This window comes from Schistocerca serialis, chromosome 12 (genome assembly GCF_023864345.2).
Source record: "Schistocerca serialis cubense isolate TAMUIC-IGC-003099 chromosome 12, iqSchSeri2.2, whole genome shotgun sequence".
NCBI classification, from domain to species: Eukaryota; Metazoa; Arthropoda; class Insecta; order Orthoptera; family Acrididae; genus Schistocerca; species Schistocerca serialis.
In genome coordinates, this window is record NC_064649.1 from 132333479 (window position 1) to 132346781 (window position 13303).

Sequence of the window (13303 nt, forward strand, 5' to 3'; positions counted from 1 at the left end):
CCCACAACAGCACAAACATATCTTACCTTTGCTGCTCAAAACACTTCCCTGGCAATATTTTCAGAACTACCTTCCATCGTAAAGTTACTATCTGCATCGGCTGTTTCTGTCACAGATGATAATGATGGCTCTTTATGCAAATTTGTGCTGATATTTTCAAGATTCACGTCTCTCAAAGTATCTCTCCTTTTGTAATCGTGAAAATCTTTTCTAATAAGATGTTACTACCTGGTAATCACATCATACAGATTATCTAATTCCCCTCAAATGACTACTACCTAGCTGTACAACTAGCAGTCTGTTGAAAGAAAGTATTCATAAATTGATTCACTGAATTTATTTAAATAGTCCTGTGAATTTAGGACTGTACAGTGTAGAAAACATATTGGTCAATTCCTTAAGTACTGTACACATTTCTTGAAATTTTTGTACACATATATCAGTTTAGTAAAAGGCATGTACACAATATTTTATTTTTCTATACACTTTACAATTCGTAGTTGGTGCTGCAATTTTGTTTTTCTGGACATTCCCTTTCAGTATAGAAACAATGCATCACCAAGTAATCCTTCACTGTTGATTTGAAATTGTTTCTGAATGTTATTATTTTTTTGGATTTCATTAATGCATGATATAGGTTGATGCCAGGATGGGGTATGCTTTCCTGTAAAAGTGCTATGTTTGTCTGAAGTACATATACATAATTTATTTGCCTTGTGTGGTAGCTGTGTGCAGATTTGTTACGGGTGATGCATGTACTGCTAGTGTTAAATATTAATTTTTATTTATTAAAGTTTATAGTGTTTAAACAGTATCACATACAAAAATAAATGCAGTCTTGTCAAATTGTTTTCTCCAGTTGCACTTTCTTGCACACTACAGGTTATGAAATTTAAGTATGTACTTTTTTAATTGTTCAAACATAATTTTTATTTATAATACTGAAAACACATGTCTGGTTCGAAAATGATATTTACATCTGTAATCATTAACCTGAGAGGAACTGTAGGGAGAAAATGTAGTCTATATTATTGCACATTGAACTGCAACATCATCCTCTTCGTGATGAAGTCTCGAACTGTGGAAAATACTGCTGTCATGTTCTCAGTATCTGAAAGAAGCAGAAAATCATATTATGTAGCTTTAATGTAAATCTCTCAACTGTGAGATACATATATGGCTGGTAAAGCAAGGTTAAAACTTTGTCAATTGCCTTTTTATTTTTTTAAAAAATAATTGTTTTTTCACTCAAAATTGTTCTCTAAGGAATTCTATCAGTTGTTCAAATGCAACAGAAAAATTTTACTTATGAAGCACCAGTAGATGCAGTATCATTTCAAGAAGTGACTAACATGTAGGCTAATGTTAAGTGCTGTCATTAATTTTTATCAGATAAATTAAAGAAAGAAAAAAGGTTGAATATGTGGAAGAAACCTGTAAACACCAGGTTTCCATCAGTTTTGTAATAGTAAGACACACTTCTTGACCTGATTTTGAAGTGCAAAATGCTTCCAGGAGCAGATGTAGATTCTAACTACAATTTATTGATTGTAAAATAGAGATTAAAACTAAGTAATTGGAGATTGCTTGGAAATTAGGGAAATGTGATGTGGATAAATTGAAAGGGCCAAAAGTTGTTGAAAGTTTCAAAAGGATGATTAGACTATGATTGACTGAAACATGGGAAAGTGTTACAATATAAGATAAATAGGGAGTTTTGAAAGATGAAACAGAGAAGGTGGCAGAGGATTAAATAGACAAACAACAAGGTCCAATAGAAATCCTTGGAGAACACACAAGGTGTTGAATTCAATTGAAGAAAGGAGAAAATATAAAAATGAAGCAGGTGAATGGGAATATAGACATCTAGAAAATAATATTGTCAGAAAGTGCAAAATGGCAAAGCCAGAATATCTGTAGGAGCAGTATGAAGCTATAGAATCATACATTGATATGAGAAAGACAGATGCTATCTATAGCAAAACTGAGTACCTGTTTCAACACATTGTATCCCTGACTTTTCTAGAATGCTGGGTTTTTGCATATAAACATTGTATCCGCTAAGAGTGAGGCATGTATAAAGTTACGTTGGCAAACATGTACAATAAGCACCTTCTGTGGTGTCACCGCCAGACACCACACTTGCTGGTGGTAGCTTTAAATCGGCCGCGGTCCATTAGTACATGTAGGACCCGCGTGTCGCCACTGTCAGTGATCGCAGACCGAGCGCCACCACAAGGCAGGTCTCGAGATACGGACTAGCACTCGCCCCAGTTGTACGGACGACATTGCTAGCGACTACACTGACGAAGCCTCGCTCTTTTGCCGAGCAGATAGTTAGAATAGCCTTCAGCTAATCCATGGCTATGACCTAGCAAGGCGCCATTAGCCTTACATAGCAATTGATACTTATCGTATAAAGCATGTCTCATCAAGAACGATGTATACAACAAGGATGGATTAAAGTTAAGTATTCCAAAAGCTACATACTTTTCTTTATAGCATTCATTACGTATCCTGTTTCAGACCTCACGCCATCCTTTGTGTGTTTATAGCGTGCATTGCGGCCCCCTCAAATCACACTGTGTCGGCACTTCTGTCGACACATCACCTTCCTTCTTTTGTTACAAATGCAGAAACTTCATAACAATTGAGGAGGAAAGTCATGAGATGCTAAGTCAGAATATGTGCAAAGATATAAACAAGAAGTGAAAATGTGAAATTAAGTATAATAAATGGAAGAGAGATCAGAAGAAATACAAACATAATTCAGGGCAACAAAATTTGGCTCCCAGTAAAAAAACTGCTGGCTGGGGAAATTCCTGCTGAACAGGTGGGTGCAAAAATGTTGCAGCCAATTTAACAAAATCATTGTGTATAATGGGAGATTAATAAAATTTTTTTTAGCTGAAAGCATGAGGACATCATTTAAAAAAAATTATAGATGCTGCAGATCCATATTACAAGAAAGTAATTCGTAAGATTAAATGAATGTATTGTATTGTAACACATAATTAGAGCCTTTATTGCCACCTGAATTATAATTAACATTACTTATAAATACATATTGATTTAATTACAGGATGTATATATAGCAACATTGGTTGCACAAAATTTGTGCAATTAAATTAATGTACGGTTGCTGGATCTCAGCTAACAAAAATGTTTAAAATTTCAAATACATCTTTCTCTATTTCCATATGATAAATGTAAATACCAGTGTAAAAAACAAGTTTGTAGGATAACGCAATGCTGTCTGAAGAATTCTGCAATGTAAACTATAATACACAAACAAGACATTTAACTTTGTCATGTACTGAAATAGCTGATATCAAACACAGGGAGACTAAGGCGACCATTTTGCATAGACATTACACATTTAAGTACTTTCTGAGAAGAAATACAGAATAAATTCAGGTATAGTAGAAAACTTTAAGCATAGTGTATAGAACAGTGCTAAATATCTGCAAATGCTCCAATCAAAGCTGAAATGTGGAAGAAGGGATGGGCATGAGAATCATCAAAAGAAACTAGAGGATGATCAGAAGAATTTGATAAGAAACCACACTGAGAAGTCACCAAAACAAGAAAATTACTACTCGAGCATAAGAATGAACAGCACTGCCTCCATTCCAATTTGAGTGTTAATAAACCTCACCAACTCTTTAAAGAAGAGAATCCTATACAACAATGCAGTGAAAGAATATACAGAGATATTTTCAGGAGAGAATATAATGTATGCTTTGGAGCACCACATTTGGACTGATGTGGTTATTGTGACAGACTGTTCCTCCAATTAGTTAAAAGTGAAATGAAACAGAAAGAAAGAAAGTTGAAGAAGTGAGAAAAACTGTACCATTTTCAGGCAGAAGCAATGTATGCAGTGCTGCAGAATGATACAGAGAAGGCTAAAACAAACAAAACCTATGTTTTCATATGCACAGACCTCCAACAGCCATTGCACTGCCCAATCCTTAACCATTCTGCAGTATTCTACCAATATCAGCTGTCAACCTACAATGAAGCAATACATAATGTTGGTAACAATAAGGTGTGGCTTTGTGTACAGATTGGAAATGTAGCCAGACAGAGATTGTCAGAAATTACCTCTTGCCTCCTGAAGTATACAACCTCTGAATTTCCAGTACTAAAATCATGTGAAGAAAGAACCTTAGTGGCACGGTCATATTGATGCACAGGACAGAACGATAACTGTAATTTGTATCAATATCTTGTGAACTTAAAGAACATCACATCTGTGGAGCAAAAATTTCGGATCACAGGCTACAGATTTTTACCCTGTGATCAAGATTTAGTATTAATTGAGAAAAAACAAGAGGAACCACATTGTGTATGAGCCATTTGACAGGGACCGATAATAGCAACTGGAAGATCAAACAACTAATTTTTTAATTATTACATGCAGCCAGCACTATTGATTTGAGCACTACTGGAAAGCAAATCTGCAAAGATTCAAAATGCAAAATAAAGAATTATGTTTGGGTGAAGATATTCTCCGACTCTCCAATAGTACTTCGGTGCCTTAAGAGTCATAACTACTGGCAACCTTGGTACTCTACAAACTTAGCAAAACTTTGTACAAGTAAAAACAACATAACACGCGATAATTAGCATGAACATCCTACCCAGACTGTGCAGGTACCTGCTGCCTGTATTTGTGGAAAAGAAAGCTAATCTGCTAGACACGTGTACATATATTTTTGGAAAATACGGCACCTTTTACGAGAACCTAAAGATAAAGTTAAGTGGCAATGCGATGCTTAATCAATGTAAAACATTCTTTCTCAACAATATTTCCACTCTTTAGTGAATTCCGTTAAACAATGGAAAACTTTTAACAATAAATTATACAAATTGCAAGTATTGTTTCTGTTTCATTATTTTTATACATAATAAGACCAAGAAGCAGTATTATGCAATTACTTTCAGTGGCACAGACATTGCAAGCTACAAAAATGTGCTACTTCCATTAGAGCTAAAAGGTTTTTGTATAGATGTCCAATGATCATCTCTCATACCTTTCATTTAAAGTTGCACATTGTCAAAGTTATTGTACATTAATGGTTTGGTAGGACATGTTCTGAGGCTTCAAGGGATCACCAATTTAGTATTGGAGGGCAGCGTGGAGGTTAAAAATCGTAGAAGGAGACCAAGAGATGAATACACTAAGCAGATTAAGGGATGTAGGCTGCAGCACGTACTGGGAGATGAAGCATCTTGCACAGGATAGAGTAGCATATAGAGAGCTGCATCAAACCAGTCTCCGGACTGCAGACCACAACAACAAACAACAGTAATTTCAACTGAATATCAATTAAAGGGTAAGTATCTGCACACATTTCACTTGTTTACTTGTTTTTCTTCTCTCCTGAAAAATTTACACCTTGAGGGTTACTACATTTTTGCTAGCAAGTATTCAATTAAAGGGATCTCTGGAGAAAAGGGAAGCAGGATTATAAATGGGAAAAAGTACCACCACGGCTGTATCTTAAGAATGTCTTTATTCTATCACACGACTAGTTTAAGCGGCATGTTACCACCATTCTCAGGCCCCACCACTCCAAACGAGAAAATGATTTCCTTGGTGCATTTACTGTGGGGTCCTCGTGACTAGCACACGTGGGCTAGCTTTCTTCAGGAATCTGTACTCGACACTGTGTTGTCTCCAATGCCAAAGACATTCTCCATCGGAGACAATGTGGTGTCGAGAATAGACTCCTGACAAAAGTTAGCCCACATGTGCTAGTAATGAGGACCCCACGGTAAATGCACCAAGGAAACCAAATACTCTTTTGGAGCAGTGGGGCCTGAGGATGGCGGTAGTGTGCCGCTGAAACTTGTTGTGTGACAGAATAAAGATACAACTGTGGTGGTACTTTTTCTCATACATGTCATCAGCTGAAGTCACTTGTCCATGCAGTAAGAGGGACATCCATAGCCTTTCAAATATTAAGACCTCAGATGGTGAGCCAGTTCTTAATGTAAAATTGCAGTGGGGATATTGCCTAAGACTACAAAGAAAAATATTATGTTCCTTTCATCTGATTTAAACATGTTCTACCACACTACCCTGTGTGCTATCAATCCTTTTGTTCATGCATCTCAGTCCTGACCTTCAGTGTGCTGTCCCTCTGTTTTGGATCATGTCAGGTACTCAGCAGGTTTCTAAAACCAAAAGTAGCCCAAACTTCTGTTGCTGAAAGTTCAGTGCTATTTGGTTCACAATCAGAATGACAGTGATTGCATGTATTTATTAGCGTTTAAACTTTGAAACTAGGACAGATACTTAGGCAGGTGAAACTCTTCAAATTGGTCATGGTTATTTCTGCAGAGTATGTAACTCATAATATCAGTTGTTAATGTGGTCTTTTGTTTTATTGTCAAGATACGACTCAATTCATACACGAAGAATGCTTTTAACATCATAGTATTCTAGTGTCCCTTGTGGAGTTTTATGATCTACACAATCAAAGGCCTCAGCTAGAGCACAGAAAATCACAACAGGGTAATTGAGGGGATGCTAACCCACAGTTTAGCAAGGATTAGTCTGGTTAAATTATCTGTTGTGTTTTAGAACATACCACATGATAGAAACCAGTAGTTCTATATATACTGCTAAAAATAATTTTATAGTGTAGTTTTTTTTCTCCTTGTAGTTATGGCATTGTCTTTGACTTGATCTAAAATAGAATATCAAATAATTCAAAGTTCTTCTGATGCCTCCTTCAATTTTTCTGATCTAGTGTAACCAGATCTGAGCTACTGTTACAAAGTTATTGTCAGAAACATGTTTCAAATTTCTTTTGTAAGATACATTGCTAAAGAAGTTTCTCCTCTTGGATGACCCAGAATGTGAAGTTACACAGTCTTCCTCTGCAGTGTTCTTTGTAGCAATATTTCAGTCACATTCACCAAGAAAATGAAGGGAGTAGCAGAAGACAAGGATGGACTTTAGAATTTTCTACCACCTCAGGTTGAGTGCTCTGCTGTTAGCACTAAGAACCCGAAAAAAAGTCGCCAAACTATGCCCTGTGCCCCGTGATGGACGGCACTCAACTTACTGTTGCAGTAGTAACCAGTATTTGAGTAGAACATGTCAGACTCAAAGCTTTTCCCGACTGAAATTTTCTAGAGTGGAAGGCAAAATGAATCTTTCTTTCTCCAGCTGAGGTGTGCCATTTTGAAACTTGCTGACAGATTAAAACTGTGCCAATATGGAACCATGCCTTTTGTGGGAATACCCATGACACAGTTTTACAGCTTTATTTTTGCAGTACATATCTCCAGTCTTTGTGTCACTAAGTTTCAAATCAGTGGGCACTTTACTGCAGAGTGAAAATTCGTTCTGTAAATAACTCCCTTGGCCACAGATGCAGCCCAAAGCAATTATCAATGTGGCCAAAGAAGTGAGCATCTATCACACGACTGGCATAAAAAAAAATTCTTGAAATTCTGTTTATGTTAAGTTACAACATAAACTGAATATCTTCAATTTGAAACTCTTGCCACATGAGAGTCTTGTTCTTATAACTGGTGAATTCATCAGATGCACTGGTCTGTTATCTTATGGGTGCTTCAATTGCAGTTACAAAACTGGAGATTTAGAGATGAATAATGAAATTGATGTATGTAAATACAAGGAAATTCTATGTTATTTCTATACAATAGTGATAAAGAATCTTTTTCACCATAGTTCTGGTCACTGCAAGTCGGTAGAAGCTAGAAATCTTCATGTGGATTGCAATTACTGCCAATGTCTGCTATTGAACAGAACCATAATTTCATTAAATCAGCTTTAATTTGATATCATATCCATTGCTGCAAATGAGAACCACTTCTGAACATGAATGTCTGTGTAATGGGCTTTCCTGAAATATTTTTTGCTTTCATGTGGAATTTCTATCATAACAGATGACTGATACAAAGAGATGAGTTTAAAATCAAATCAATTTCTTCATTCAACAGCCCACAGACTAGCTTCCTGTGGGATTCTATCACTGTCAATTCCAGGAATTCCTCAGAAGTTTGGATGCTGTGTATGGTGACATCTTAATTTTTCAGGAGTAAGCTGTAGGGCAAGATGGCTAATATACAATATGTACATGAGCCCTGAATGAAAAGTAGGGGTGGAAGACCAAGAACAAAGTGCTCAGATTAAAAAAGTTGTAAGACAAGAATGTAGTCTTTCACTCCTACTATTCAGTCTATACATTGAAGAGGCAATGATAGTGAAGAAGAATTACAGGATCTGCTAAATGGCAAAAGCATTCTAATGAGTACAGTATATGGACTACCAGTAAGTCAAAGGAAGACGAAACTAATGAGAAGTAGCAGAAATGAGAACAGCAAGAAACTGAAAGTCAGGATCAATGATCATGAAGTAGGTAAAGTTAAGGAATTCTGCTACCTTGGCGGCAAAATAACCCACAATGGATGGTGTAGGGAGAACATAAAAAGCAGACTGGACCTGACCAAAAGGGCATTCCTAGCTAAGAGAAGTCTACTAGTATCAAACATAAGCCTTAATTTGAGGTAGAAATTTCTGAGAATGTACATTTGGAGCACAGCATATGATAGTGGAATATGGACTGTGGGAATTGAAGCATTTGAGATGTGCTGCTACAGAAGAATGTTGAAAATTAGGTGGACTGATAAGGGAAGTAATGAGAAGGTTCTCTGGGGTACTGGGGTGGAAAGGAATATATGGGGAAAAAACTGACAAGAAGATGGGACAGGATGGTAACATCACAGATGTTAAGACATCATAGAATAACTTCCATGGTACTAGAGGGAGCTGTAAAGGGTAAAAACAGAGACTGGGATACACCCAGCAAATAATTTAAGACATAGGCAGCAAGTGCTGCTCTGAGATGAAGTAGTAGGCAGAGGAAAGGAATTCACGGCAGGCCACATCAAGCTAGTCAGAAGACTGATGACTAAAAAAAGAATAGGCGGCTCAGTCAAAGACAGATGTTAGAAAGATTTTGTAGCGTAATTAATGAAATCAAATCATTGGTGACATCAAAAGCAAAATCTATACCAGAACTTGACGATGGGCATATTCAGTATTTTGGCAGATTTGACTGCTCATTTGGGTGACTTAAAATAGGCACCTTCAAGGTAGAAACCTACTTATCAGTACAATATTTCAAACAATAAACACATTTCAAATGAAACTGAATTATGCCAAGTACAAGTAAATGCAAACTTTTCTTTGTCTTTCTTCCCTACCAACACATTGGCCAAACATAATACTAAAGATGGGATGAAATTTGAGCCCTACTTTTTGATTTCATGCAAGAATTGTAAAGTCAGTTTCAAGATATTCAAAAAAATATTTAAATTTTTTCTGTCTGTGTGACACCTTTTACCAATAGTATAGAAGATTTTTATATGTAATGCATAGAGTTGCAGTCTGACAGCCAACTAAAAGAAAAATTTGATCATGTGCCTTTGTTGGATTTTTACAGATCATACAAGTTGGTTGAAACCTGAAATTGATATCAGTGAGATTTTTGGGAAGAAAATAAATGTATATCAAAAGGATAGACAAATGGGAACTGGAGGTGGTGTATTTGTCAAAGTAGAGAAGAAATTTAAATCCACCGAGGTAGAAATTGAAGCTGCATGTGAGATTTTTTGGGCACGACTCAGTATCAAGGATGGGCGTAAAATGGTAATTGGATCCTTCTGTTGCCCACCACACTCCACTCCTGATGTGACCAAAAACTTGGGAGAACACCTCAGTTCACTTGTACGTAAGGTCCCCAATCGTACTGTAATCATCGATTGAGACTGTAACCGTCCAACAGTTAATTGGGAAACTTACAGTTTTGTTATGGGTGGATGTGATAAGACATCCTTTGAAACTTTACTAAATGCCTTCTCTGAAAACTACGTAGAACATATAGTTAGGAACCCCAATCATGATGGAAATACATTGGATCTAACAGCAACAAATAGACCTGACCTCTTTGATGATGACCACATTGTAGTGGGTACCAGTGACCATGACACGGTTGTGGCAACAATGATTACCAATGTACAAAGGACAACTAAAACAAACAGAAAGATGCATATGTGCAGTAAACTAGATAAAAATCAGTAGTTTCATATATCAATGAGGAACTTAATACTTTCACCACAGTGTGGGGAGCATGTAGAGGAACTCTGGCTCCAGTTTAAAAGAATAGCTGACCATGCACTGTGTAGATATGTATCCAGTACAACTGTCCATAATGGGAGGGAACCTCCAATGGTATACAGTCACTGTAAAAAAAACAGAGATTACTGCACAATAAGTGTAAAAGAAATGTATGATGAAATAAAAGAAATTATTCAAATTGTGAAGGGAGACGAAAATTTAATAGTCATGGGTGATTGGAATTCAAGTGTAGGAAAAGTGAGAGAAGGAAACATAGTAGGTGAAAATGGATTGGGGCTAAGAAATGAAAGAGGAAGCCGCCTGGTAGAATTTTGCACAGAGCACAACTTAATCATAGCTAACACTTGGTTTAAGAATCATGAAAGAAGGTTGTATACATGGAAGAACCCTGGAGATACTAAAAGGTATCAGATAGATTATATAATGGTAAGACAGAGATTTAGGAACCAGGTTTTAAATTGTAAGACATTTCCAGGGGCAGATGTGGACTCTGACCACAATCTATTGGTTGTGACCTGTAGATTAAAACTGAAGAAACTGCAAAATGGTGGGAATTTAAGGAGATGGGACCTGGATAAACCGAAAGAACCAGAGGTTGTACAGAGTTTCAGGGAGAGCATAAGGGAACAATTGACAGGAATGGGGGAAAGAAATACACTAGAAGAAGAATGGGTAGCTTTGAGGGATGAAGTAGTGAAGGCAGCAGAGGATCAAGTAGGTAAAAAGACGAGGGCTAGTAGAAATCCTTGGGTAACAGAAGAAATATTGAATTTAAGTGATGAAAGGAGAAAATATAAAAATGCAGTAAATGAAGCAGGCAAAAAGGAATACAAACGTCTCAAAAATGAGATCGACAGGAAGTGCAAAATGGCTAAGCAGGGATGGCTAGAGGACAAATGTAAGGATGTAGAGGCCTATCTCACTAGGGGTAAGATAGATACTGCCTACAGGAAAATTAAAGAGACCTTTGGAGATAAGAGAACGACTTGTATGAATATCAAGAGCTCAGATGGCAACCCAGTTCTAGGCAAAGAAGGGAAAGCAGAAAGGTGGAAGGAGTATATAGAGGGTTTATACAAGGGTGATGTACTCGAGGACAATATTATGGAAATGGAAGAGGATGTAGATGAAGATGAAATGGGAGATAAGATACTGCGTGAAGAGTTTGACAGAGCACTGAAAGACCTGAGTCGAAACAAGGCCCCCGGAGTAGACAACATTCCATTGTAACTACTGACGGCCTTGGGAGAGCCAGTCCTGACAAAACTCTACCATCTGGTGAGCAAGATGTATGAAACAGGCGAAATACCCTCAGACTTCAAGAAGAATATAATAATTCCAATCCCAAAGAAAGCAGGTGTTGACAGATGTGAAAATTACCGAACTATCAGTTTAATAAGTGACAGCTGCAAAATACTAACACGAATTCTTTACAGACGAATGGAAAAACTAGTAGAAGCCAACCTCGGGGAAGATCAGTTTGGATTCCATAGAAACACTGGAACACGTGAGGCAATACTGACCTTACGACTTATCTTAGAAGAAAGATTAAGGAAAGGCAAACCTACGTTTCTAGCATTTGTAGACTTAGAGAAAGCTTTTGACAACGTTGACTGGAATACTCTCTTTCAAATTCTAAAGGTGGCAGGGGTCAAATACAGGGAGCGAAAGGCTATTTACAATTTGTACAGAAACCAGATGGCAGTTATAAGAGTCGAGGGACATGAAAGGGAAGCAGTGGTTGGGAAGGGAGTAAGACAGGGTTGTAGCCTCTCCCCGATGTTGTTCAATCTGTATATTGAGCAAGCAGTAAAGGAAACAAAAGAAAAATTCAGAGTAGGTATTAAAATTCATGGAGAAGAAATAAAAACTTTGAGGTTTGCCGATGACATTGTAATTCTGTCAGAGACAGCAAAGGACTTGGAAGAGCAGTTGAATGGAATGGACAGTGTCTTCAAAGGAGGATATAAGATGAACATCAACAAAAGCAAAACAAGGATAATGGAATGTAGTCTAATTAAGTCGGGTGATGCTGAGGGAATTAGATTAGGAAATGACACACTTAAAGTAGTAAAGGAGTTTTGCTATTTGGGGAGCAAAATAACTGATGATGGTCGAAGTAGAGAGGATATAAAATGTAGACTGGCAATGGCAAGGAAAGCGTTTCTGAATAAGAGAAATTTGTTAATATCGAGTATAGATTTAAGTGTCAGGAAGTCGTTTCTGAAAGTATTTGTATGGAGTGTAGCCATGTATGGAAGTGAAACGTGGACGATAAATAGTTTGGAAAAGAAGAGAATAGAAGCTTTCGAAATGTGGTGCTACAGAAGAATGCTGAAGATTAGATGGGTAGATCACATAACTAATGAGGAAGTATTGAATAGGATTGGGGAGAAGAGAAGTTTGTGGCACAACTTGACCAGGAGAAGGGATCGGTTGGTAGGACATGTTCTGAGGCATCAAGGGATCACCAATTTAGTATTGGATGGCAGCGTGGAGGGTAAAAATCATAGAGGGAGACCAAGAGATGAATACCCTAAGCAGATTCAGAAGGATGTAGGTTGCAGTAGGTACTGGGAGATGAAAGAGCTTGCACAGGATAGAGTAGCATGGAGAGCTGCATCAAACCAGTCTCAGGACTGAAGACCACACCAACCAACCAACCGAGTTTAAAACAAAGCATAGGGCTATAGATAGAGAGATACTGAATGAAATGCATTTGGCTGTCAAGAGAACAATGCATGATGCCTTCAATGACTACTGTAGAAATTCTGGTCGTATGTCATGTTAGTAGCACCAGTCGGTAGGGAATGAGACAGGAACTGCAACTGAGGGTAGCAAAGTGAAAGCTGAGCTGCTTAACTCTGTTTTAAAATGTTCCTTTGCAAAGGAAAACCTAGGAGACTTGCCCCAGTTTAATCCTCATACCAGTGAAAAGATAAATGAAGTAAGTGCTAGTGTCAGTGTTGTTGAGAAAAAGCTGAAATAGTCAAAACTGAACAAAGCTCCAGAGCCCAATGGAATCCCTGTCAGATTCTACACTGAATTTGTGTGTGAGTTAGCCCCTCTTCTAACTTTAATCTGTCGTATGTCCTTTAAACAAAAAACCATGCCAAA

The 13303-nt window shown here is 37.4% G+C and overlaps 1 protein-coding gene across 1 annotated transcript in view; it reads right to left on the reverse strand.

The window, feature by feature from the left end:
- Positions 1–452: 452 nt before the first annotated feature.
- Positions 453–13303, reverse strand: part of LOC126428202 (guanine nucleotide-binding protein subunit alpha-14-like) — a 167439-nt gene continuing 154588 nt past the window's right edge. The window contains exon 8 of the mRNA XM_050090114.1: positions 453–1111. Within this exon, the coding sequence (XP_049946071.1) occupies positions 1029–1111 (83 nt within the window). The 3' untranslated portion in view covers positions 453–1028. The remainder of the gene's footprint in view (positions 1112–13303) is intronic.